The sequence below is a fragment of the Salvelinus sp. IW2-2015 genome, linkage group LG19 (assembly GCF_002910315.2).
Source record: "Salvelinus sp. IW2-2015 linkage group LG19, ASM291031v2, whole genome shotgun sequence".
Taxonomy (NCBI): domain Eukaryota; kingdom Metazoa; phylum Chordata; class Actinopteri; order Salmoniformes; family Salmonidae; genus Salvelinus; species Salvelinus sp. IW2-2015.
In genome coordinates, this window is record NC_036859.1 from 23115670 (window position 1) to 23142720 (window position 27051).

At 42.9% G+C, this 27051-nt stretch overlaps 1 protein-coding gene across 4 annotated transcripts in view; it reads left to right on the forward strand.

Moving 5' to 3' along the window:
* LOC111979131 (ras GTPase-activating protein nGAP) overlaps window positions 1-27051 on the forward strand; it is a 108014-nt gene that overhangs the window by 19777 nt on the left and 61186 nt on the right. Inside the window, exon 1 of one of the 4 annotated variants that reach the window (XM_024009445.2) lies at window positions 7116-7714. The exons of 1 other annotated variant lie outside the window; for it this stretch is intronic. In XM_024009445.2, the coding sequence (XP_023865213.1) occupies window positions 7195-7714 (520 nt within the window). In that variant the 5' untranslated portion in view covers window positions 7116-7194. Of the gene's footprint in view, window positions 1-7115; window positions 7715-27051 lie in introns of those variants that run through there. 2 more of the 4 variants (XM_024009448.2, XM_024009447.2) reach the window with 2 other exon arrangements.

Below are 27051 nucleotides of genomic sequence, written 5' to 3' on the forward strand. Positions count from 1 at the left end.
GTGCTTCATTGTGAGGATAGAAACCCTTCTCTCTAGGAGAGAGGAGACATGGTTCATTGGTCATCTTCAACAAAGGAGAGAAATGCTCCCTGAACTGGAAGATCAGTCCTCTCTCCATTGCCAAGCCAAGGTCAGTGCTGCATAAGTTGTGCTATCTAGACACAAGAGGCAAACACAGCTGAATAGCACCATAATGGGTTTGAAATGTTTGTTTTCTGCGTGCAGAAGAGTGATGGGGAGATTAGGGGCTCGATTCAATCCGTATCGCAGAAGTTCAGCGCTACAGCTTGGTTATAAATTTAAAGGCAATGATCCAGCTTTCCCGGGAAACGCTGCATATGTCAGCTCAATCTGACAATCAATTTACATTTCAATCGCGCTATAGCACTGAACTTCCAAGATATGGATTGAATCGAGTCCTAAGCCTACGTCTAGCATTGTATGACCAACCACCCTACAGTTGCTCGGCAGAGTGGAGGAGGAAATGGAAAGTTCCCTGTTTTCATCCGTCCCACCCCTGCTTGCTGCATGTGGCAGCCATGCTGTCATGAGGGGGTTGGGATGGGGGACAGAGGCAGGATATCCCCTCCGAACCAAAACAAGAAACTAACCTGTGCTGTTTAACAATAAATGTTTGTCTATTTCAGGCGTTTGTCCCCCTGGTGAGTGGAAAAAAACATGGGTTAGGAACTAAGGCTGCTCATGTGTTAAGAGGATGACTTCAGCTAGTTTTGTGTACCGATTGAGTTGGTTTTCTCAGACCACTTTTTTTGTTTTGTTGTCCCTTTGGTGTAGGCTAGCTGTTGAATTCCAGTGGTGGGATAATCATTATACGTAAGTATTTATGGTTATTATAACAGCATCAAGCCATTTTTCCTCTCATGAAGGGAAATAATTGAACGACTCTTGGCTGGTTGGGGTGTCAAATACCATAACCCTGGAACATTGATGACTGCCAGACACAGTTCCCAAGTCGTTATAGTTCTGCCCGCCAGCTCCAGACAGAGGCTGTCTCCCAAATGGCAACCTATTTCCTTATATAGTGCATTAATTAGGGAATAGGGTGCCATTTGGAACACAGACGCTGTAGTATTTTGAGGGGAACTTTTCAAGACCTTGTCCTCATGAACCTAGGGTCCTCTAATATATTTCTGGTTTTGTTTTTCCAGGTTTCCGATTTATCATTCTGTCATGTAGGTATAGGCTACTTTGTAGTTAACATTTAATTGGGAAGGTTTTTGGGAATGCCTTAACAACTACCAGAAAACAGTTGTCATACATTTGCATCATCGCTGACGCCTACACAAAGTGGTGGACAAACGCGCGCACAGACGGGGGCTTTCCTGTGCTGTTGCCTCTTCAGAAAGTTGAAAGAAAATACAAATCACTCACTGACGCATCTTTTAATAATCTAAAGCAAATTAATTTTCTAATAAATTCAATACATTTAGTTGATTTCCTACTAAGTTCAGTACATCTTTGAAATATGTTTTAATGTCTGGATTCTGTGATTCCACATATTTTATAGGGGCCTGTAAACCCCCCCTTCTTCCTCCCTTCATGGTCTGATTTATTGCCCTCTTAATGGCAAAGTGCTATTTTTAGATCAGGGGGGTGTTCATGCTCTCTTACGTCCTGAGTCCAGTCCTGATTTCCGCCAGGACAGGGACAAATAAAGACGACAAAGTGGCCATTGGAAAAAAACATTCCGGAGGCCCAATGTAATTTTTCCTGTGCTCCGGATRGGAGACACTATGTTCCCATACGTCACAGTGGCAGCAGCCAGAGCCTCCGGAAGACGAGTTATGGGACTGGAATAGTAAGTCAGTCTGTAACCGTTATCAGGCAACAACTGTCAACAGAACAGGTTGCTGTCTCTCACTAGAGATTCTCACGCTACCCCTCTGTCTCTCTCTCACTCTCTCTCTCTCGCTTCCATTCTATTAACTTCCTGCCACTGCTCTTATACCCATTTAGAGGGGTTATTTTTATGCCTGCCATTGTCATTGCCCTGTGGTGTTGAGCATTGGAGGTGAATGATTTCCCTCACTCATATTCCAGGTGTTGGTAGTAATGAGGTTCAAATGTGTGCTGTCCAAACAAAGGGCCATTTGAACACTTGCCATTACAGATATCTTGCTCGATTGGTTATGTCTGGGGTGAGCTCTACTAACTTGAAAAGATGATGTGATGCTTCTTTGTGCTTACATTTTCACATCCTTTGCCAGGCTATGCAAATTGAGTGGCTCTCCTTGGAAGCGAGTTCCACGTGAATAGAAGTGCTTGTAGCCTATGTGTAAGGGAAAGGGGGATACCTAGTCAGTTGTACACCTGAATGCGTTCCACTGAAATGTGTCTTCCGCATTTAACCCAACCTCTCTGAATCGCGTGGGGGGCTCCGTAATCGAAATCGACATTCCACATGTGTAGTTAACTAGTGATTGTTAAGGTTGATTGTTTTTATAAGATAAGTTTAATGCTAGCTAGCAACTTACCATCGGCTTCTTGCTGCACTCGTGTAACAGGTAGTCAGCCTGACACGCAGGCTCCTCGTGGAGTGCAATGTAAGGCAGGTGGTTAGAGCGTTGGACTAGTAACCGAAAGGTTGCAAGATTGAATCCCCGAGCTGACAAGGTAAAAATCTGTCGTTTTGCCCCTGAACAAGGCAGTTAACCCACCGTTCCTAGGCCGTCATTGTAAATAAGAATGTGTTCTTAACTGACTTGCCTAGTTAAATAAAGGTAAAAATAAATTAAATCCCAGAAATGTTCCATACACACTTAAAGCTTATTTCTCTCAATTGTTGTGCACAATTATGTTTACATCCCTGTTAGTGAGCAATTCTCCTGCTGGGGACAATAAAAGGCCACTCTAAAATGTGCAGTTTTGTCACACAACACAATGTCACAGATGTCTCAAGTTTTGAGGGAGCTTGCAATTGGCAGAGCTGTTGCCAGAGAATTGAATGTTAATTTCTCTACCATAAGCCGCCTCCAACGTCGTTTTAGAGAATTTGGTAGTACGTCCAACCGGCCTCACAACCTCAGACCATGCGTATGGCATTTTGTGGGCGAGCGGTTTGCTAATGTCAACAGAGTGCCCCATTGTGTCGGTGAGGTTATGGTATGGGCAGGCGTAAGCTATGGACAACGAACACAATTGCTTTTTATTGATGCCAATTTATATACACCAGAAGACCGTGACGAGATCTTGAGGCACTTTTTGTTTTTTTTTTTTATATACAGTGGGGAGAACAAGTATTTGAAACACTGACAATTTTTGCAGGTTTTCCTACTTACAAAGCATGTAGAGGTCTGTAATTTTTATCATAGGTACACTTCAACTGTGAGAGAAGGAATCTAAAACAAAATCCAGAAAATCACATTGTATGATTTTTAATTAATTAATTTGCATTTTATTGCATGACATAAGTATTGATACATCAGAAAAGCAGAACTGAATATTTGGTACAGAAACCTTAGTTTGCAATTACAGAGATCATACGTTTCCTGTAGTTCTTGACCAGGTTTGCACACACTGCAGCAGGATTTTGGCCCACTCCTCCATACAGACCTTCTCCAGATCCTTCAGGTTTCGGGGCTGTCGCTGGGCAATACGGACTTTCGGCTCCCTCCAAAGATTTTCTATTGGGTTCAGGTCTGGAGACTGGCTAGGCCACTCCAGGACCTTGAGATGCTTCTTACGGAGCCACTCCTTAGTTGCCCTGGCTGTGTGTTTCGGGTCGTTGTCATGCTGGAAGACCCAGCCACGACCCATCTTCAATGCTCTTACTGAGGGAAGGAGGTTGTTGGTCAAGATCTCGCGATACATGGCCCCATCCATCCTCCCTTCAATACGGTGCAGTCGTCCTGTCCCTTTGCAGAAAAGCATCCCCAAAGAATGATGTTTCCACCTCCATGCTTCACGGTTGGGATGGTGTTCTTGGGGTTGTACTCATCCTTCTATTCCTCCAAACACGGCGAGTGGAGTTTTAGAGCAAAAATATCTATTTTTGTCTCATCAGACCACATGACCTTCTCCCATTCCTCCTCTGGCATCCCAGATGGTCATTGGCAAACTTCAGACGGGCCTGGACATGCGCTGGCTTTGAGCAGGGGGACCTTGCGTGCGCTGCAGGATTTTAATCCATGACGGCGTAGTGTGTTACTAATGGTTTTCTTTGAGACTGTGGTCCCAGCTCTCTTCAGGTCATTGACCAGGTCCTGCCGTGTGTAGTTCTGGGCTGACCCTCACATTCCTCATGATCATTTGATGCCCCACGAGGTGAGATCTTGCATGGAGCCCCAGACCGAGGGTGATTGACCGTCATCTTGAACTTCTTCCATTTTCTAATAATTTGCCAACAGTTGTTGCCTTCTCACCAAGCTGCTTGGCTATTGTCCTGTAGCCCATCCCAGCCTTGTACAGGTCTACAATTTATCCCTGATGTCCTTACACAGCTCTCTGGTCTTGGCCATTGTGGAGAGGTTGGAGTCTGTTTGATTGAGTTGTTGGACAGGTGTCTTTATACAGGTAACGAGTTCAAACAGGTGCAGTTAATACAGGTAATGAGTGGAGAACAGGAGGGCTTTCTTAAAGAAAAACTAACAGGGCTGTGAGAGCCGGAATTCTTACTTGGTTGGTAGGTGATCAAATACTTATGTCATGCAATAAAATGCAAATGAATTACTTAAAAATCATTACAATGTGATTTTTCTGGATTTTTGTTTTAGATTCCGTCTCTCACAGTTGAAGTGTACCTATGATAAAAATGACAGACCTCTACATGCTTTGTAAGTAGGAAAACTGCAAAATCGGCAGTGTATCAATACTTGTTCTCCCCACTGTTATATTAATATATATTTTTTTATAAAGGTATCTGTGACTAATCTGCATTCCCAGTCATGTGAAAATCCATAGATTAGGGACTGATTTCTTCATATGAACTGTAATTCAGTAAAATCTTTTAAATTGTTGCATGTAGCATTTATATTTCTGTTCAGTATATATATTTAATTACTTAGGAACATCGCTGCTTTGGTAGCAAAGGCCATGAATAAAATATACCAAAAATACCAAACTGTTCTCCAGCTCATTCCACCTATATATATTTGCAGTCCTGTTGTTCAAAGCTGTTTCTACAGGATAGTCTCAGACCATCACTGTCAGGGAAGGAGGGGCTGTAACACCACAGTAGTACACAGGAAGCAGTGATGAGGAAATTGTCCATCTCTTACCACTGACTCTTTAAATTCTCACATTCACACTTTGAACACATCCCTGGTGGGACTCCCCTGCTCTGCATCTTAGGCTTTTGGTTTCTCAGCACAGCAGTCAGCACTGATCTAGATGTGATGAATAATGGTGACTGTTGCTCAGCTTTGCCAGCTGGTTACCACCTTATTGCACGACACAAGCATGTGGGTCACATGGTCTCCGTGCCCCGACCCTATTCCCTATATGGTGCACTCCTTTTGACAAGGGCACATAAGGCTCTGGTCAAAYGTAGTGCACAAAGGAAATAGTGGGCCATTTGAGACAGCCATGCTTTTCTTTCTTCTAAAACTAAAGCATCCTTTATCAAGGGTTTCGATCCTCAGTCTTGCTGTGGTGGTTTTCAAGTTGCGCTCCCTGGATCCTGCCATCCCTGCCCCTGATAGTGATGCGCACTCTAATCCCTGATGACCAAGGCAAAAGGTTTGAGGTGCTATGGCCTGTAGCTAGCATAGCCCCCAGTGGGACAACTCTCCCATTTCCTCTGATCACAGAGGACTAGGCCCAGCTAGGGCACCGCATTTAGGAGGACCCATGCATATTTATGACACCGTGCCATTCCATTAGAGCAGCCCCCATGTTTTCTGGAAAAAAGAAAAAAAAAGATTTTATATTTTTATTGTTTGACATAAAAGACTGTAAAAACACCAGCAAATAAATTTTGGAAATCTCTTCCAAAGTATTCCCACACATAATAGAGATGTACAGTATGTGATCGTATACAAATGTAAGCAAGGTTTGAAATTATTATGTTTTAGTCAAATATATGATATCTGTTTGGGCTTCTTGCGGTCAATTTGCAGTCMAATTTTTTTTTGTAATTACGTTCCACCCCCCTGATCATCCGCTCAACAAGAAATCTGCCAATTTTTCTTTCATTTAATTTTCAGGACCACTTCACTGTGGAATTGCCAGTGCTACACTTTTCACTCTCAACTTGATGAGCATGTGAGTGTATGTGGTTCTTCAGCAGCCATTGACAGACTGTCCTCATCATGCATACTGTTATGTCCCCGGCGTTAATGGCACCCCCTCTTTGTGTGATGTGACAATCCATTCATTTTGTCTAAATTACTTACTAAGTCTCCTCTCCATTTTTTTTTTGTATTACTTAAATGTCAAAAGGCATGATTTTTTTCTTCTTCTAACTCTCAAGTGTTGCGTTGGTTATTTGCGCCAGACAACTGAAAACCCCTCTGGAGGTTTTCTTTACACTTACATTTTAAATGTGTGATGGACTCCAGTGAATGGCAGAAGAAAAACATTTAAATTACACAATGTTTTTTTGTAGCACAGAGATTGCAGAAATATGTTTCTTATTTATGCTGTCTAGACTGTTGTGTTAATATTGTAAGTTACACAATGTACATTTTAATGGCACATCCAATGATTGAGAAATCTCGCCAAGCCCCTGAGTGTTTGACGTCTATGAACAGTTCATATGAGTATCATGGGGCCGTAATGACGATAAACAAACAGTCCTTTCTAGCACAAAGAGCACAAAGACCGGTCTAAAAAAATAAATAATCGTAACTGTTTATACGGAAAACCACAACCTGAGGTCTACAGTATAGTAGCATCTGATTGGACAGGCCTTAAGGAAGCTTACTTATACATCTGACACCCCACTTCCTCCCAGGAAGGCCACTATCAGCCAGTGAACAAGATACTGAACTCGCAGACCTTCGACTTATTACTCAACTATAGTTGGAGTGGAACCTGTGGTCTACCTTTTATTAAAGAGATTTTCTACTCAAAGGTTTGGCGCATTACTACTACTCAAAGAAATGGTCGCTGTTGTAAGTTAAAAGATCTCAAAGCTGTCAACCAACCATCAGGTTGAGCAGCCATTCGCTGGCTTTAATCTGTGTTTTTGCTCACACAAGATTTGATCTACTGACTCATTGTTTGGATTTGATAATGAGTCTACCGAGAAAGTCTCCAGACCACAGCAGACATTTGAGTCAGAGACCTACTCAGTCTCAATTTGGCATGGATGGTTCTTACCACTGGCACCATTACAGAAAACCCTGGCTGATGCAGCGCTCCCAGTCCACTCCAGAGCAGCCACTGGACAGTTACGACTGGAGGACTTCTGCCAGGTTGGACAGTAGAGATCACAGTGTACTGGAACCTATCCACCTCAGGGTGTTGAGTCTCCCCAGAAGGATGACCACCTCCAGCAGTACTACTGGACCTGCGGAGCAGCACAGTGGACAGGAGAGGCTGCGGTCACTGCYCTCCCTGATTCCTTACCACAGGTCTGTATCAGAGCCAGGGGCTGGCAGCAGTACAGACAAGACTGCAGTCAGTAAGGTGCTCTCAGACGTGGAGGATCAAAATGGCCCCTTTGTCCACGGCCTGTTCTCCTCTGTATCGCGGAGGATCAGTAGGATTCTCAACATCAAGGATGAGCCTGACCCTGAGAACCAAGTGCCTGGTAGGAGAGCGCTCCATCTCTCTCTCTCTCTGTGCATGTGTATGATCCTCTTTTCAAATGGCAATTATTAAGAGACCTTCCTTCTGAAGGCGCATCTCATTTGAGTTTACTCTACAGTTTATTTTGAGTGGTGTGTTTATTTATTAAGTCCAATACATTACATGGGTAACATGTAACAAAATGATTAGATGACCTAAAGTGTTTAAAATGGTTTGCAATTATTTTGAAATTGAAATAGCCTAACTGCTGCCCCAAGTAGGGCTGCACAATTAATCAAATTCACATTGAAATCACAATGTTGACATTGTCAGTATCCATATTGCAAGCGATCCATATCGCACACAATATTTTTGAAACGCCACCCGCTGCGTGTAACGTCCGTTTTTATACCGTACTTATAGTTTTCTTCTCTTGCAGCTGCTTCCCACACACTCCAACTACCGCCCCCTGTCACTCAAGCGGCGCAGTTCCTCCTCCTCACTGTTATATCCTCTTTGCAGTGCATTCGGAAAGTATTCAGACTCCTCCTCACTGTTAATCCTCTTTACAGTGCATTCGGAAAGTATTCAGACTCCTCTTCACTGTTATCCTCTTTACAGTGCATTCGGAAAGTATTCAGAATCCTTCCCTTATTCCACATTTTGTTACGTTACAGCCTTATTCTAAAATGGAGTAAATATACATTTTAAAAAATCATCAATCGACACAATACCCCATAATAACAAAGGGGAAACAGGTTTTTAGAAATGTTGGCATATTTATAAAAAATAATCGAAATAACTTATTTACAGTTGAAGTCAGAAGTTTACATACACCTTAGCCAAATACATTTAAACTCAGTTTTTCACAATTCCTGACATTTAATCTTAGTAAAAATTCCCTTTCTTAGGTCAGTTAGGATCACCACTTTATTTTAAGAATGTGAAATGTCAGAATAATAGTATAGAGAATTTATTTCAGCTTTTATTTCATCACATTCCCAGTGGGTCAGAAGTTTACATGCACTCAATTAGTATTTTGTAGCATTGCATTTAAATTGTTTAACTTGGGTCAAATGTTTCGGGTAGCCTTCCACAAGCTTCCCACAATAAGTTGGGTGAATTTTGGCCCATTCCTCCTGACAGAGCTGGTGTAACTGAGTCAGGTTTGTAGGCCTCCTTGCTCGCACAGGCTTTTTCAGTTCTACCCACAAATGTTCTATAGGATTGAGGTCCGGGCTTTGTGATGCCCACTCCAATACCTTGACTTTTTGTCCTTAAGCCATTTTGCCACTACTTTGGAAGTATGCTTGGAGTCATTGTCCATATGGAAGACCCATTTGCAACCAAGCTTTAACTTCCTGACTGATGTTGCTTCAATATATCCAGATAATTTTCCTACCTCATGATGCCATCTATTTTGTGAAGTGCACCAGTCCCTCCTGCAGCAAAAGACCCCCACAACATGCTGCCACCCCCGTGCTTCACGCTTGGGATGGTGTTCTTCGGCTTGCAAGCCTCCCCCTTCTTCCTCCAAACATAACAATGGTCATTATGGCCAAACCGTTCTCTTTTTGTTTCATCAGAGCAGAGGACATTTCTCCAAAAAGTACGATCTTTGTCCCCATGTGCAGCTGCAAACCGTAGTCTGGCTTTTTTATTGCGGTTTTGGAGCAGTGGCTTTTTCCTTGCTGAGCGGCCTTTCAGGTTATGTCAATATAGGACTCGTTTTACTGTGGATATTTTTGTGCCTGTTTCCTCCAGCATCTTCACAAGGTCCTTTGCTGTTGTTCTGGGAGTGATTTGCACTTTTCGCACCAAAGTATGTTCATCTCTAGGAGACAGAACGCGTGTCCTTCCTGAGCGGTATGACGACTGTGTGGTCCCATGGTGTTTATACTTGCGTACTGTTGTTTGTACAGATGGACGTGGTACCTTCAGGTGTTTGGAAATTGCTCCCAAGGATGAACCAGACTTTTGGAGGTCTACAATTTTTTTCTGAGGTCTTGGCTGATTTCTTTTGATTTTCCCTTGATGTCAAGCAAAGAGTCACTGAGTTTGAAGGTAGGCCTTGAAATACATCCACAGGTACACCTCCAATTGACTCAAATTATGTCAATTAGCCTAACAGAAGCTTCTAAAGCCATGAKATAATTTTCTGGATTTTTCCAAGCTGTTTAAAGGCACAGTCAACTTAGTGTACGTAAACTTCTGACCCACTGGAATTGTGATTAAGTGAAATAATCTGTCTAAACAATTGTTGGAAAAATGACTTGTGTCATGCACAAAGTAGATGTCCTAACTGACTTGCCAAATCTATAGTTTGTTAACAAGAAATTTGTGGAGTGGTTGAAAAACGAGTTTTAGTTACTCCAACCTAAGTGTATGTAAACTTCCGACTTCAACTGTATGTTGGCACGATTGCATCTCCATATTGCATCTCCATCCCAAATCCCTTGCTTGGAAGTGTACTTCGCCAGACTGCCAAGAACATTTCCCTCATCCAGGCCAAGGTGGTGAGACACGTTAGTGATGACACCATAGGCCTTGTTGATCTCTGCACCAGACAGGATGCTCTTGCCAGCGTAGTTGAGTTCCAACATGTACACTGTGGCGTGTATGGGCTTCAGGCAGAAGTCTGGACACTTTTTGATGTTTTTCAGAACTGCAGTTTCCTCTGCTTGGAGTAACAGTGAAGTGGGCAGGGCAGTATGGATTTCTTCTCTTACATCTGCAAGKAGAGTCTGAACATCAGACAGGATGGCAACATCTCCCTCAATCTGTGCAATGGCTACTGCTATAGGTTTCAGGCTGCTTACCACTCTCTCCCAACATACATCATCCAGGAGGATCCTCTTGACGGGGCTGTCCATATCGGCAGACTGTGATATGACCATTTCTTGGAGAGACTCCTTCCTCTCCAGGAGACTGTCAAACATGATGACAACACCACCCCAACAGGTGTTGCTGGGCAGCTTCAATATGGTGCTCTTATTCTCACTTTGCTTGGTGAGGTAGATTGCTGCTATAACTTCATGACCCTTCACATACCTAACCATTTCATTGGCTCTCTTGTAGAGTGTATCCATTGTTTTCAGTGCCATGATGTCCTTGAGGAGCAGATTCAATGCATGAGCAGCACAGCCAATGGGTGTGATGTGTGGGTAGGACTCCTCCACTTTAGACCAAGCAGCCTTCATGTCACCAGTGCAAATACCTTCTGTTGTGCAAGAATGCCTTCAGCTCATCTGCAATGTAGAGACCGGTGTGTCTGTTGTCCCTTGTGTCTGTGCTCTTGTAGAATACTGTTTGAGGGGTGGAGATGTAGTTAATTATTCCTTGCTCACGAACATTTGACCACCCATCAGAGATGATTGCAATACAGTCTGCTTTCTCTATCATTTGCTTGACCTTCTCTTGAACTCTGTTGAACTCTGCATCCAGCAAATGAGTAGATAAAGCATGTCTGGTTGGAGGGGTGTATGCTGGGCGAAGAACATTCAGAACTCTCTTTAAATATACATTGCCTAGGAGCATCAGAGGTGAACCAGTTGTATACACAGCTCGAGCAAGACACCGCTTCTGGATGAGCATTTTCTTGTTTGCTTATATTCTTATACAGCTCGTTGAGTGCGGTCTTAGTGCCAGCGTCGGTTTGTGGTGGTAAATAGATGGCTCCGAAAAATATAGATAGTGTGGTCTGCAGCTTATAATGAGGTACTCTACCTCACGTGAGCAATACCTCGACACTACCTTAATATTAGACGTTGCGCACCAGCTGTTATTGACAAATAGACACACACTCCCACTCCTCATCTTACCGGACGTAGCTGTTCTGTCCTGCTGATGCATGGAAAACCCAGCCAACTGTATATTATTGGTGTCGTCGTTCAGCCACGAGTCGGTAAAACAAAAMACATTACAGTTTTTAATGTCCCATTGGTAGGATAGTCTCGAACTGAGCTCATCTAGTTTATTTTCCAGTGATTGCAAGTCGGTCAATAGAACGGATGGTAGAAGCGGGTTACTCACTATCCAATGAATTCTCACAAGGCACCCTGATCTCTGCCCTCTGTATTTCCTTCTTCATGCGAATGACGGGGATTTGGACCTTGTCTGGGAGCAAAATAGRATAATTGGTTAGGAGCCCGTAAAACGGCAGCCATCCCCTCTGGCGCCATATCTAAGCAGAATAAGGTGTTTACATGACTATTGCATAATCTGCCTACTGCCATAATATGAATTTTTACTGTGCATGTAAACCTACTCAATAATGATTGGGTCAGTGAGGTCACAGGATTTTGGTTGGGAGTAGGCCTATGATGCTAAGCGACTGCAAGTGGAGAGCAAAATAACCCACTTGTTAAACTACATTACATGCTGGCAAAATGATCTAATAAATGAGCCAAATAGACAAAATGATTGTGACAGCACTCACCTCAACTTAGCTAATATTTCCCCAGCCTAATTGTAGCCTAAACAATAGAGAAAACAAATATCTGACATTGATTGATTTATCAAGATGAGTCCCCATGCTTGTCTCAAAGCAGCGTGATGGCGCTGTCCCAAACAAAACACTGCTGAAATGATCATCTAGTTGACCACACGAAGGTAGGCTATTGCTAGTAATGTATTACAACGATTGGATGACTTTGGGAGTTTCAGTAAGCAACAATTTGATTACATTCATTCAATTGCATTATTAGCCTACTTTATTTCAATATTTTCGTCATTCAGTGATATTTATTTCCACTGTAATTCTTTATGGCTCCATCCAGTTGTGGTTAAGAAAACACTGCATGCTTAGTGGTGGGCTTTGCGAATAGATGGGAGAAGTGACATGCCTCAAAGTTCAGAGGATGGTTAATGGCCGCTGCTTAGCAACCATTAAGAGTGTAGTGCGTGCCAATGCCGATTCAGCATTACAGCTACATTTCATACTAAACCGTAGGCAGAAGTTTACCGAAATGATTACTAGGTCGTTAGGCGAAAATAAAAGTTTTGGCTTTGATACCGACAATACCCTTCAGATATAAGGAAAATAGTTAGTGGGGGAGGGGGCGTTAATCCATCCTCATTAAGCAGCAATGCTCTCAAACATTTTAACATACATGTTAGGAAGCCTCCATGGAGCCTACTGCCAGTTATACTAGCCTGTAACTGAAAGTGCTCTCCAGTTGATGCTTTACTTCTCCTTGGTAGAGTAAACAACATGTGGGCTTCCTCATTGTCGATTCACAGTACTTCCCCCAGGCCTGCCTGCATTACTCACAACAAGCGGTCGGAGGAGGCCTCTCATGAAAATGAATTAAAACTAATGCTAATTGGACGATAATGAAACCGTATGCATCCATGTGCATGAACTAAAAGGATTCAGTTTGTCTCGTGCTGCCCGCCTGTTCTGTGCTGTGTTGAACCTAAATTAGATTGCTGTGGGCTTCTTCCGCCCCAGAATATTACCCTTTTAAAGGTTGGTTGCTCTGTGAGTGCTGTGAAGTTGTGGTTGCTGACCTGGGGGCCACAGTGTGAGGAACAGCAGCAGCCTCATAAAGGCAGGGCCTGCTGCATGTGGAGGGGAAACTGCATACCCCTGCTTTTGTATGCAAATGTCCCTCTGCAAATAAATGCACCACCATAACAAAAAGATTGTGGCAGCAGCACCTAAGAGCTCATTAACCTTTCAAAGCTCGGGCCAACGTTGGAGCCAGTCTTGGTAAAACCAACGGTGGCTTTCACATTTCATTTGGGTCATCTGCCGAGTGAGGCCTTTGAGCAGGGGGGGCTGTATGTATCAAAAGAGAGACCTCTCTTGTCATGGACCACTGTCTGGCAACAATGTCCTGAATAAAGGGAAGAATTTGTGTGTCAGATATGAACATCTTTTATAGCTATGTGAGATAAGCTTGAGTTTGTCTGCATACCTCTTCAATGAATGATAACCTACATGCTTATCTAGTGGGTTATAGGCTTGAAGTGTGATTACTACCTCTGAGGGTTTAGAGCTTGATGTAGTCACCTCATACAAGTACTTGGGAGTATGGCTAGACAGTACACTCCTTCTCTCAGCACATATCAAAGCTGCAGGCTAAGGTTAAATCTAGACTTGGTTTCCTCTATAGTATTCACTCCTCTTTCACCCCAGCTGCCAAACTAACCCTGATTCAGATGACCATCCTACCCAGGCTAGATTACAGAGACGAAATGTATAGATCGGCAGGTAAGGGTGCTCTRGAGCGGCTAGATGTTCTTTACCATTCGGCCATCAGATTTGCCACCACTGCTCCTTATAGGACACATCACTGCACTCTATACTCCTGTAAACTGGTCATCGCCGTATACCTGTCGCAAGACCCCAATGGTTGATGCTTAAAACTCTCTTAGCCCTCACTCCCCCTTATCTGAGATACCTATTGCAGTCCTCATCCTCCACATACAACAACTGTTCTGCCAGTCACATTCTGTTAAAGGTCCCCAAAGCACATACATCCCTAGGTCGCTCCTCTTTTCAGTTCGCTGCAGCTTGCGACTGGAACGAGTTGCAACAAACACTCAAACTGGACAGTTTTATCGCAATCTCTTCATTCAGACTCAATCATGAACACTCTTACGAGAAGCAGCCACAACTGTCAGTGATGTATTGTTGTCTCTACCTTCTTGCCCTTTGTGCTGTTGTCTGTGCCCAATAATGTTTGTACCATGTTTTGTGCTGCTACCATGTTGTGCTGCTACCATGCTGTGTTGTCATGTGTTGCTGCCATGCTATGTTGTTGTCTTAGGTCTCTCTTTATGTAGTGTTGTGGTGTCTCTCATGTTGTGATGTTGGTTTTGTCCTGTATTTGTTTTTTATTTTTAATCCCCCGTCCCCGCAGGAGGACTTTTTGCCTTTTGGTAGGCCGTCATTGCAAATAAGAATTTGTTCTTAACGGACTTGCCTAGTTAATTAAAGTTAAAGTGAATAAATAAAAAATGTGATACGATATGAAATTCATTAATTCACGAATGGCACCATCTTCCCTATATAGTACACTACTTTTGACTTAAGCCCTATGGGCCCTGGTTGAAAGTAGTGCACTATGTAGGGAATGGGCTGCCATTTGGGACGCACACATCATCACACCTTTGACTTCAGAGGCTCCACCGCTTCATATACTCCTAGTATGTAGGGTTGACCCTTTTGCATCAGGAAAATAGCTCATCCAAATGTGAGAAACATCACTGACAGCAGCCTATTTAAATATTTAACAATGTCATTGAGTTCTGGAGTGAGCTCACCACAGGAACAGAACTCTATTCTGTGAGAATAAGCCCTATCAGGAAAACATTTCAATTGACATAATATGTACTAGGGATGCCGCGGTATGACATTTTTGATATCTGATATTTTCCTTGCCAAATAAAACGATCCCGATAACCGATATAAATTTATTTTGCGGCCTTTTAATTATTCTTGTACAGTTAAATAGTTGAAACACACACACACTGACCAAAAAGTTATTTTGTTGGCATTTACATATGTCCCCATTACCAGTAAAACATAATCCAAACCTTTTTTCTTTCACTTACTTGATGTGCCGTTTCATTGTTAATTTGTTCAGTCTAAACCAGGATTTCATCATACGTGTCAAACAGTGAAGTTTCAGCTCTGTCTGTCCGTGGCCTCTCTTCCTCGGTGCGCACTGTCACTGTGTCCGTTTCCATCTTGTCCAGCTATGTCTGTAACATTTCACGTAAACCCTGTTTCTTGTCTGCATCGAAGTAGCGGTCCTTGTACTTAGCATCGAGCATGGTGGCGACACTGTAGAGGCTCAGAGATAATACCTCCGAATCGCTTGTTCACAGCCTCTAGTAGAGTACTTTTCCAAGTTAACCCTACAGTTTTTGTTGACATTTTTGTTGAGCAGGTGTTTCAATGCCATGACAGTGTATCACGTCTGATGCAGGCGCAGTTGAGCTTATTTCTCAAATCAGGGTTTCTAATGGAGCTAGGAGTGTTCATGTTTCAAACATGTTCTCAAATGCCATTGAAATGGCAGCAGCGTATGAGAACCAGCACATTCTTCAGCATGCAATACGGCTTTCYTCAGTACGAAATCCTTGTCTACCCACTGTGCTGTCAGACTCATAATGCTCATGGGGCTGACGTTGCTGGTCCAAAATGTCAGTCGTGTAGCTAATAGCAGTGACACCCATAGCAAATAGCTCATGGATGTGAGTTTCAACAATACTGTGTAACTCCAGTACGGCAACATCATGAAAAATAGAGCCTATTTGGTAGTGTACCGGTGCTCGACCAGACGTTGAAAGCCAACATCGTCCACTACAGAGAATGGTTGATTGTCAATGGCAATGAATTCAATTATCTTGGCGTTAATGGATTTAGTTGACTCACTGAAATTTTCTTACTCTTTCAAATGACTGCTTGACTTGTTGACTTCTCGATCCACACAGCAGACGTTGTGGGCTAGGTTAGGAATGCTGTGTTGCATGTTTAGCTCTATTTTTTCGTGGTGTCATTACGTCATCTACCTACGTTATATAGGTATGCACGTCAGCTTTGACATTGGTTTTGAACATCGGCGTTACTCTCGACATCAGGCCGATGCTGATTTTTAACTAATATCGTCCGATTCCGATATGCTTACCAATATATCGTGCATCCATAATATGTACGTACACTTTTCAATTAACATTAGCGACGGGAATGTCACAAGCCAAGAGAGCGTTCAGTTGACATTATTGCTCCGCAGCTCAAAAGTACCGTAAATGTCAGAAGCCGCTAGCCAGGAGGCTAAGCATTGCAAACTATATTTAGGCCTACACTCTTGTCTTGAATAGTGGAACAATTCACAAGCATGTGCAGACAATTAAAGGATTTATTTTCTCGTCCGTACACTCATTATATTTGATCTTCAAGGCAAAAGCAGAGTTACTGCTAATTGATCATGTCTTCATCATGTAACGTTAGCCTATCAAAAATGACCTATTATCCTTCTAATACAAATAGAAGTACAGTAGGCCTACCTTAAAACATAACAAACCATGCTTATCTTTCATCAATATCATGCACATCATTAGGCTGTGGTAAATGCAAATTGTGTCTGAAAACGTGGGTATAATTCACATGGGAGTTGAGATGTTAAGCTGTTTTATATGGAATCCCATTCCCACCACCCTAAAATACAATACATATAAACCCAGCAAAAAAAGAAACATCCCTTTTTCAAGACCCTGTCTTTCAAAGATGATTAATAAATATCCAAATAACTTCACAGATCTTCATTGTAAAGGGTTTAAACACCGTTTCCCATGCTTGTTCAATGAACCATAAACAATTAATGAACATGCACTTGTGGAACAGTCGTTAAGACACTAACAGCTTACAGACGGTAGGCAATTAAGGTCACAGTTATGAAAACTTAGGACCCTAAAGAGGCTTTTCTGCGGACTCTGAAAAACACCAAAAGAAAGATGCCCACGGTCCCTGCTCATCTGCGTGAACGTGCCTTACACGGAACCCAAACTAGCTGGGCGCATGCGCCATAGTGCATAAATGTATTTTGTCCCCACACACCAAACGCGATCATGACACGCAGGTTAAAATATCAAAACAAACTCTGAACCAATTACATTAATTTGGGGACAGGTTGAAAGGCATTAAACATTTATGGCAATTTAGCTAGCTAGCTTGCACTTGTTAGCTAATTTGTCCTATTTAGCTAGCTTGCTGTTGCTAGCTAATTTGTCCTGAGATATAAACATTGAGTTGTTATTTTACCTGAAATAAAACACATAAAATGGTCAACCGAATCGTTTCTAGTCATCTCTCCTCCTTCTAGGCTTTTTCTTCTCTTGACTTTATTGCGATTGGCAACTTTCATAAATTTAAGTGCATTACCGCCACTGACCTCATTCGTCTTTCAGTCACCCACGTGGGTATAACCAATGAGGAGATGGCACATGGGTACCTGCTTCTATAAACCAATGAGGAGATGGGAGAGGCAGGACTTGCAGCGCAATCTGCGTCACAAATAGAACTGAATTCTATTATAGCCCTTGGCAACGCAGACTCTCGTTGGCGCAATAATTGAATAATATAGATTTCTAAATTAATTTGCAACGCTCCCACTTGCAGCGTGAGCGGTGTAGTCAGCCTGTCAGGCATGCTGCAAGGAGGCTTGAGGACTGCAGATGTGGCCAGGGCAATAAATTGCAATGTCTGTACTGTGAGACGCCTAAGACAGCGCTACAGGGAGACAGGACAGACAGCTGAACGTCCTCGCAGTGGCAGACCACGTGTAACAACACCTGTACAGGATCGGTACATCCGAACTTCACACCAGCGGGACAGGTACAGGATGGCAACAACAACTGCCCGAGTTACACCAGGAAAGCACAATCCCTCCATCAGTGCTCAGACTGTCCGCAATAGGCTGAGAGAGGCTGGACTGATGGCTTGTAGGCCTGTTGTAAGGCAGGTCGTCACCAGACATCACCGGCAACAACGTCACCTATGGGCACAAACCCACCATCGCTGGACCAGACAGGACTGACAAAAAGTGCTCTTCGCTGACAAGTCGCGGTTTTGTGTTACCAGGGGTGATAGTCGGATTCGCGTTTATCGTCGAAGGAATGAGCGTTACACCGAGGCCTGTACTCTGGAGCGGGATRGATTTGGAGGTGGAGGGTCCATCATTTTTTTTTTTACCCATCTACCAATAGGTGCCCTTCATTGCGAGACATTGAAAAAACCTCCCTGTTTTTTGTGGTTGCATCTGTGTTTGAAATTCACTGCTCGACAGAGGGACCTTACAATTATCTGTATGTGTGGGGTGGAGAGATGAGGTAGTCATTAAAAAATCATGTTAAACACTATTATTGCAAAGAGTGAGTCCATGCAACTTACAGTATGTGACGTGTTAAGCACATTTTTACTTCTGAACTTATTTAGGCTTGCCATAACAAAGGGATTGAATACTTATTGACTCAAGACATTTCCGATTGTAATTCATTTGTAAACATTTCTAAAAACATAATTGCAGTTTGTCATTGTGGGGTATTCTGTGTAGGCCAAATCTCAATTAATACATTTTTAAATTCAGGCTGTAAAACATCAAAATGTGGAAAAAGTCAACGGGTGTGAATACTTTCTGAAGGCACTGTAGGTTATGTTTCTTCATTTGTAGCATTGTGAGGCGATTTCCATCTATCCACTTTGCAGAGATCAACATAGCAGGGCCGCTGGCAAATGTGTGGCGAGCTGGCATTTYCACCAGCACTTTTAATTATTGACACAAAAACATTGAAAAGAGGGACAAAGTACTGTTGTCCCATCTTAGCCCATATTACAGTTGATTTATTACTATTTCATACCCAGAGTTTTACCTGGTTAGGTTAGCCTACCAGATCAGGAGGAACTCTGGGCCCCAGAAAAACAATTCCCCCCCCACCACTCTGGGACCTGTGGTGCCAACTCTGAAATCACACCACAATGTTACAAATGAAAAAACATTTCATATTTGTATAATCTACTATCTCACCATTTTGACTTGTGTAGTTTGACTTCCTTATCTCCAAATTTATACTTGCATATCTAAAACTGTAGATGGGCATATTACCTCTTATTTTGTATTATGGAGGCGGGAATGGGCTTCCAAAGTTTTACGTAGCTCAGTGCAGCTGGCAGCTACTGCGACAATTTCAAGATGTAACAGGCTGTTACTGCAATTTCAAGTAAAAACTCAAAACAAGTCTCAAATATAAGGAAATTGTCTGTACATTTCAGCTGTTTCAAGAACATTGCTCTGCTATGACCACTTATACTGGAGGAGTGTTGAGATCGAGACAGTTCTGTCTACACTGCCCTGCTCAGTCGGGCAACTGTGGGGTGAATGTTGTGCCAGACCTCGAGGTAATTTTGCAAGTTTACACAAGTTTTTTCTGTCGAGAATCGATACCTCTCAAACCTCTCAAATGTCCCTTTGCTATCGTCAATGTGAAAATGATGGTCCGCGTGGCCCTGTACTAGCATTTATAATACAAAATACTGAAAAACAGACTGGATACAAATTATTTATTTTGAGTGTGACAGATGTTTTTGGACATCTAGAAATGCTTTTTTTTACCCATTTCTTCAGATTTTAGAAACAGACTCCTCAAGTCCTCAACTGGCAGCTTTATTAAATAGAACCCGCAAAACACCAATCTTAATGTCAACAGTGGAGAGGAAATTCCGGGATGCTTCTTCTTGAACGTGGAGTCTCTGACAATTTAATGGGCTTTCCTCTGACACCGCCTATTATATAGATCCTGGATAGCAGGAAACTAGGCCCCAGTGATGTACTGGGCCGTTCGCACTACCCTCTGTAGCGCCTTACGCCTTAGGGTCAGATGCCGAGCAGTTGCCATACCAGGCGGTGATGCAACCGTTCAGTATGCTCTCGATGGTGCAGCTGTAGAACCTTTTGAGGATCTGGGGACCCATGCCAAATTTTTTCAGTCTCCTCAGGGGGAAAAGGTTTTGTTGTGCCCTCTTCACGACTGTCTTGGTATGTTTGGACCATGCTAGTTCTTTGGTGATGTGGACACCAAGGTACTTGAAACTCTCGAACCACTCCACTACAGCCCCGTCGATGTTAATGGGGGTCTGTTCGGCCCGCCTTTTCCTGTAGTCCACGATCAGCGCCTTTGTCTTGAGGGAGAGGTTGTTGTCCTGGCACCACACTGCCAGTTCTCTGACCTCCTCCCTATAGGCCGTCTCATCGTTGTCGGTGATCAGGCCTACCACTGTTGTGTGTCGTCAGCAAACTTAATGATGGTGTTGGAGTCGTGTTTGGCTACGCAATCGTGGGTTAACAGGGAATACAGAAGGGGACTATGTACACACCCTTGTGGAGCCCCAGTGTTAAGGATCAGCGTGGCAGATGTGTTGTTAACTACCCTTACCACCTGGGGGCAGCCCGTCAGGAAGTCCAGGATCCAGTTGCAGAGGGAGGTGTTTAGTCACATAYTCCTTAGCTTAGTGATGAGCTTCGTGGGCACTATGGTGTTGAACGCTGAGCTGTAGTCAATGAACAGCATTCTCACATCGGTGTTCCTTTTGTTCAGGTGAGAACGGGTAGTGTGGAGTGCGATTGCATCATCTGTGGATCTGTTGGGGCGGTATGCGAATTGGAGTGGGTCTAGGGTGTCCAGGGGAATGCTGTTGATGTGAGCCATGACCAGCCTTTCAAAGCACTTCATGGCTACTGACGTGAGTGCCACAGGGCGGTAATCATTTAGGCAGGTTACCTTCACTTCRTTGMGCACAGGGACTATGGTGGTCTGCTTGAAACATGTCAGTATTACAGACTTGATCAGGGAGAGGTTGAAAATGTCAGTGAAGACACTTGAGAGTTGGTCCGCGCATGCTTTGAATACACATCCTGGTAATCCGTCTGGTCTTTGAATGTTGACCTGTTCAAAGGTTTTGTTCACATCGGCTACAGAGAGCGTTATCACACAGTCATCCACAACAGCTGGTGGTCTCGTGCATGCTTCAGTGTTGCTTGCCTCGAATCGAACACAAAAGGCATTTTGCTCGTCTGGTAGGCTCGTGTCACTTGGCAGGTCGCGTCTGGGTTTCCCTTTGTAGTCTGTAATAGTTTTCAAGCCCTGCCACATCCGACGAGCGTCAGAGCCGGTGTAGTACGATTCAATCTTAATCCTGTATTGACACTTTGCTTGTTTGATGGTTTGTCTCAGGGCATTGTGGAATTTCTTATAAGCTCCCGGATTAGTCTCCCCCTCCTTGAAAGCWGCAYCTCTAGCCTTTAGCTCGATGCGGATGTTGCCTGTAATCCATGGCTTCTGGTTGGGATATGTACYTACAGTCACTGTGGGGACAACGTCATCGATGCACTTATTGATGAAGCCGATGACTGAGGTGGTGTATTCCTCAATGCCATTGGATGAATCCCAGAACATATTCCAGTCTGTGCTAGCAAAACAGTCCTGTAGTGTAGCATCCGCATCATCTGACCACATKCATATTGAGTGAGTCACTGGTACTTCCTGCTTTAGTTTTTGCTTGTTAGCAGGAATCAGGAGGATAGAATTATGGTCAGATTTGCCAAATGGAGGGTGTGGGAGAGCTTTGTATGCATCTCTGTGTGTGGAGTAAAGGTAGTCTAGGKTTTTTTRTATCCCTGGTTGCACATGTGACATGCTGGWAAAAATTTGGTAAAACTGATTTAAGTTTGCCTGCATTAAAGTCCCCGGCCACTAGGAGCGYRGCTTCTGGCTGAGCATTTTCTTCTTTGATTATGGRCTTATAGAGTTGGTTGAGAGCGGTCTTATTGTCAGCTTCGCTTTGTGGTGGTAAATAGAAGGCTACAAATAATACAGATTAGAACTCTCTTGGTAGATAGTGTGGACAGCTTATCATAAGGTACTCTACCTCAGGCGAGCAATACCTTGAAACTCTTCTTTAATATTAGACATCACGCACCAGCTGTTATTGACTAAAAGACACAAACTCCCACCCCTCGTCTTACCAGAGGTAGTGTCTCTGTTCTGCCGGTGCATGGAATATCCTGCCAGCTTTATATTGTCAGTTTCTTTGTTCAGCCACGTCTCGGTGAAACATAAGATGTTACAATTGCACATTAGCAAGGTAAATGGAAGACATTGGGAGTTTGCTCGCTCGCCTCCGGATTCTCAGAAGGTTCCCCGATCTGCGTCACCATTTCAGGCGTCTTTTCTTCACGCAATAGGCGTGGATCTGGGCCTGTTCCATTGAAAGCAGGATATCCTTCTCGTCGGACTCGTTAACCTTTCTAGCGCAGGCGTTCCGCTAGTGACCCACCTCGACAACATCTGGTGAAATTGCAGAGCGCGAAATTCAAACCACAGAAATATAAATATTTAACATTCATGAAAATACATGTGTAATACATCAAAATAAAGCTTAACTTCTTGTTAATCCAGCCCCTGTCAGATTTWAAAAAGGCTTTACGGCGAAAGCACACCATGCGATTATCTGAGGACAGCGCCCCGCATACAAAACCATGAAAAACATTTTTCAACCAGGCAGGTGCGCCACGAAAGTCAGAAATAGCGATATAATAAATGCCTTACCTTTGAAGATCTTCTGTTGGCACTCAAAGTCCCAGTCACAGCACAAATGGTCCTTTTGTTCGATAAAGTCCTTCTTTATATCCATAAAAACTCAGTTTAGCTGGCACGCTTCAGTCAATAATAATTATTGACTGAAGCGCGAGGTTTCCCTCCTTCAAAATGCATACAAAATGAATCCCAAACGTTACCAATAAACTTATCCAAACAAGTCAAACAACGTTTATAATCAAACCTTAGGTACCCTAATACGTAAATAAATGATCAAATTTAAGACGGAGAATAGTATGTTCATTACCGGAGAAAAATACCAAAGAGCGCGCTTTCCTCCATGCGCATGGAAACACTACAGCCAAAATGGGAGCCACTTAGAAAAACTACAATTTCTAGCTCATGTTTCCTAAAACCAGCCTGAAACTCTTTCTAAAGACTGTTGACATCTAGTGGAACCCTAGGAACTGAAATCTTGGAGGTTTTTGCCTTATAATAAAAGTGACAGCCATTTAAAACAGTGGTAGGCTGAAAACATTTTTGGGGGGAGGGTTTGTCCTTGGGGTTTCGCCTGCCATATCAGTTCTGATATACTCACAGACATTATTTTAACAGTTTTAGAAACTTTATAGTGTTTTCTATCCAAAACTACCAATTATATGCATATCTTAGCTTCTGGGCCTGAGTAACAGGCAGTTTACTTTGGGCACGCTTTTCATCCGGATGTCAAAATACTGCCGCCTAGCCCAAGAGAGGTTAAGGAAAAAGTTTCTTCCAGTCCGCAGTGAGTAATCGCTTTTCTGATGTCCAGATGTTATTTTCGGTCATAAGAGACGGCAGCATTATGTACACAATAAGTTAAAAAAATAAGTTACGCCAAAACATTTACAAAATTGCACAATTGGTTGGGAGAATGTAAAACGTCATCCATATTCTTCAGCGTCATTTCTTTGATATATTAATGGACAAAAAWTMTGCTTTTCTTTCAAAGACAAAGACATTTCTAAGTGACCCAAAACGGCACTATTGCAAAGTAATAGATGATTAGCACTGGGTTCTACTTATCTATGAGTGACTGTGGCGGAGTGGTGGATTTGTGGCAAGAACAAAGGCCACGAAGCTCAGTCWTGAATCACTTGTGTCCCCTAAAAGGAAATTATTTGCATGAAGCTAGTAGATATTCTCGCCTTGTGTTAACCAGGCTGCTGTCTGCTGTAACCTGAGCCGTAGAGATAAAGCATGATTGATATTTATGGCCCTATCCTATTCTTTTTGGGGGAAAGCAGCAGGTTAAAGGGTGTSRCCCAAATGCCACCCTATTCCCTATATAGTCCACTACTTTTGACCAGAGGGAATAGGGTGCCATTTAAGAGCCCTCGTTTGTATCGTGTTTTCCTACCCCCTTCAGGGAGCAGCTGCTCTGAGGGAGATAGAACACATTACTGTGATTCCGGATAGCCCTCCATACTAAGAAAGTGTAACAAAACCCCCTGAGTCACCTCCTCTCTGTGGTCCCARATGGTTTACAGCTGGAATGTCACACAATTCGATAAKGACAGAGCTCCAATCACGCTCCAAATCAGTTAATTGCAGTAATTTCCTTCTTTTGACAGTCAGGCTCAGCCCCTAAATCCCCAGCTGCCAATTAAGGTTGCTAATTTGCGATGCTGTTGAATAGTTAGCTGTTGTCCTCTGGGACACACAGGCCTCTGTTTCAGCCTAGGTAGTTAAGGAGAAGGGGTGGCAGGTAGCCTAGTGGTTAGAGTGTTGGGCCAGTAACCAAAAGGTTGCATGATCGAATCCCTGAGCTGACAAGGTAAAAWTCTGTCGTTCTGTCCCCGAACAAGGCAGTTAWCCCYCTGTTCCTAGGCCATCATTGTACATCAGAATTTGTTCTTAACAGACTTGCCTAGTTCCATAAAGATTAAAAAATATATTTAAAAAATACACCTATTGTTATTAGGGTTGGGCGATATCCCGATTTTCATACCATCATACTGTTTCTGTCCCATACTGGGGTATACGGTATTACCGCATATGTGCGCACAAGGGGCGCACAAAAAAACATTGGCAACAGGGATCTTGATCCAGGAGGGGATTGAATGTATCTGCTGTAACCAAGAAGCTTGATCTTGACATCTAGCCACTTCGTTAACAAGTTACCAAGCCAAATGCATATCTGGAGCCCTGAGCTGGATATAATTCATGACACATCTTAGATTTCCTATAGCTATACTTAACTTCAATGGCATAGCACGCACCCCCGCACAATTATAATATATATATTTTTTTTAAATGGTGTTGAAAGTCATATTGTCTGTATTTTGAAATAACCCTGTATACGATATAAACGGTATATCGCCAAAGCCGAATTGTTATATCCCAATTTTGATGTGGTGAGTTTTTTTTCAGTAGTGACAGAGAGTGTACAGTTCAGTATGTCAGTTTCAGTATCACACCCCTCTCTGTCTGTGTCTGGTTTGTCTTTTACCTCAGTTCTGTCCCCCTTTTCCTTTCCCTCCCCACCTGTTGGCCAGGGTTTCTGGATAAAGGATGTCAGGCTATTGTCATTGGAGGAGCTGCTTGTATTTACGGGTTACCATGGTGACCTGGCTAGTGCTTACGAACAGGTATAGGTTGTTCTATGTGTCTGTGTAGGGCTTGAGGTAAAGACTTGTTGCCGGACACAAAACATCCTCTGTTGTGCTATGCAGCAGGGGCTCTGGGTGTGTACGCAACTGGCAAACACAAATTAAGTGAGGGAAATTGATTACCCAAAGTTGCAGTCTTAAATMTAGTTTTATGTGCCATGTTATAATTGTTATGTTATTCAGAGTGGTGATTCATCCTTGAGATAAAGGWCGTTGTTTTATTGACATCTTTGAACAAGTGGTAAGTTTCCCCCCTCAGAAAGAAAAGAACACTGCGTGAGCACTGTGGTAATTAGGCAGCATATTCACATCACCACCGTATTTATGATTGCCAAACAGCTGCTACTTCGCTGTTTTTGAATCACAACAGTAAGCAAATTCAATAGGCTTATAGTCTACTTCTGCTAAGATCAAAACCGAAAGGACTTTATTTTCTTTGAGGAACCATATTTACCCTTGAGCTTTTCTCTAGTTTTGAGCCTGGAAGTAGAAGTTGAAGATCCTATATACATATATTTGTAATGACGACTGCATTACAATAGACGTGTGTGTTTTAGGAGGAGGACCTATTCTATATTGGCAGTGATTAGCAACCAAAGCATGCCCCTGAAACCCCATCCAGGACAGGTGGCAGAACCTCACCCTGGCTCCCAGACATTCCAGACAGGCTTCTGGAGGGTTGGATTTTTCCCTGGCCATGTGGAACGGGCCTGGTCAGGGCCTGCTGCTGGACATATCTGCCTGGCTGATGCCTGACCAGAGTATTCATAGATGCCAGAAGTGCCAGTTGCCTTAGTTCCAGTCACATATTTCATTCTCTTTCTGTCTTTCACACCTGTATAGTAGACACACGGGCACTTCGTTTCTCTCACTGTAGCTGCTATTTGTGTGCTTTGCTTTGACCCCTGCCGGGTCACAAACTGGCAAAGTTCTTTAGCTTCCAGCTGGCAAGACTTCACTGCTAATTGTTTTTAGACCCATATGCCACAAAAACAAGCATATGACCGTGTGGGGGCTCAACTCCAGGACACCCACACAGTGACAGCCTCATTACTCAATAACCTAAAGCAGTGGGTGTCAAACTCAAATACCCAGTGGGCCAAAATGTAAAACCTGAACAAAGTCGCGGGCCCACACTTTGAACAAATTAACCTTTTAATATGGACCCAAACAAGTTTTGCTTTAACATTGAATATGGAACAAGCATCGCTTATTACCATACAATATATAATTTAATAGTGGAGACATGCAAAATCGAATTTCAAATGAAAAAACACATCAATTGGCATTCATTTATTAAATAAATAAAATGTAAATAAAAATCGTATGCCTCTTTTCTATTGCAGCCTTCTGATTTAATATACCAAAATAAACTTTTTTTTTACTTTTTCCCACTGGCTAATAATTTTACAAATAAAATGATAATAAAATCAATCAACCATTCAAGGCCCATGCCTTGTAGCAAAGAAAAAGTGCACAAAGAAAACGTTAATTATTGCACACTGATCTAATCTTTTTTCACGAACTCTCCCTCATTAAGGGCCGGGCTGATTTTTGCGATCTCTGCTGCCACTATATAAACTAGCCTTTTACAGCATGCTCTCTG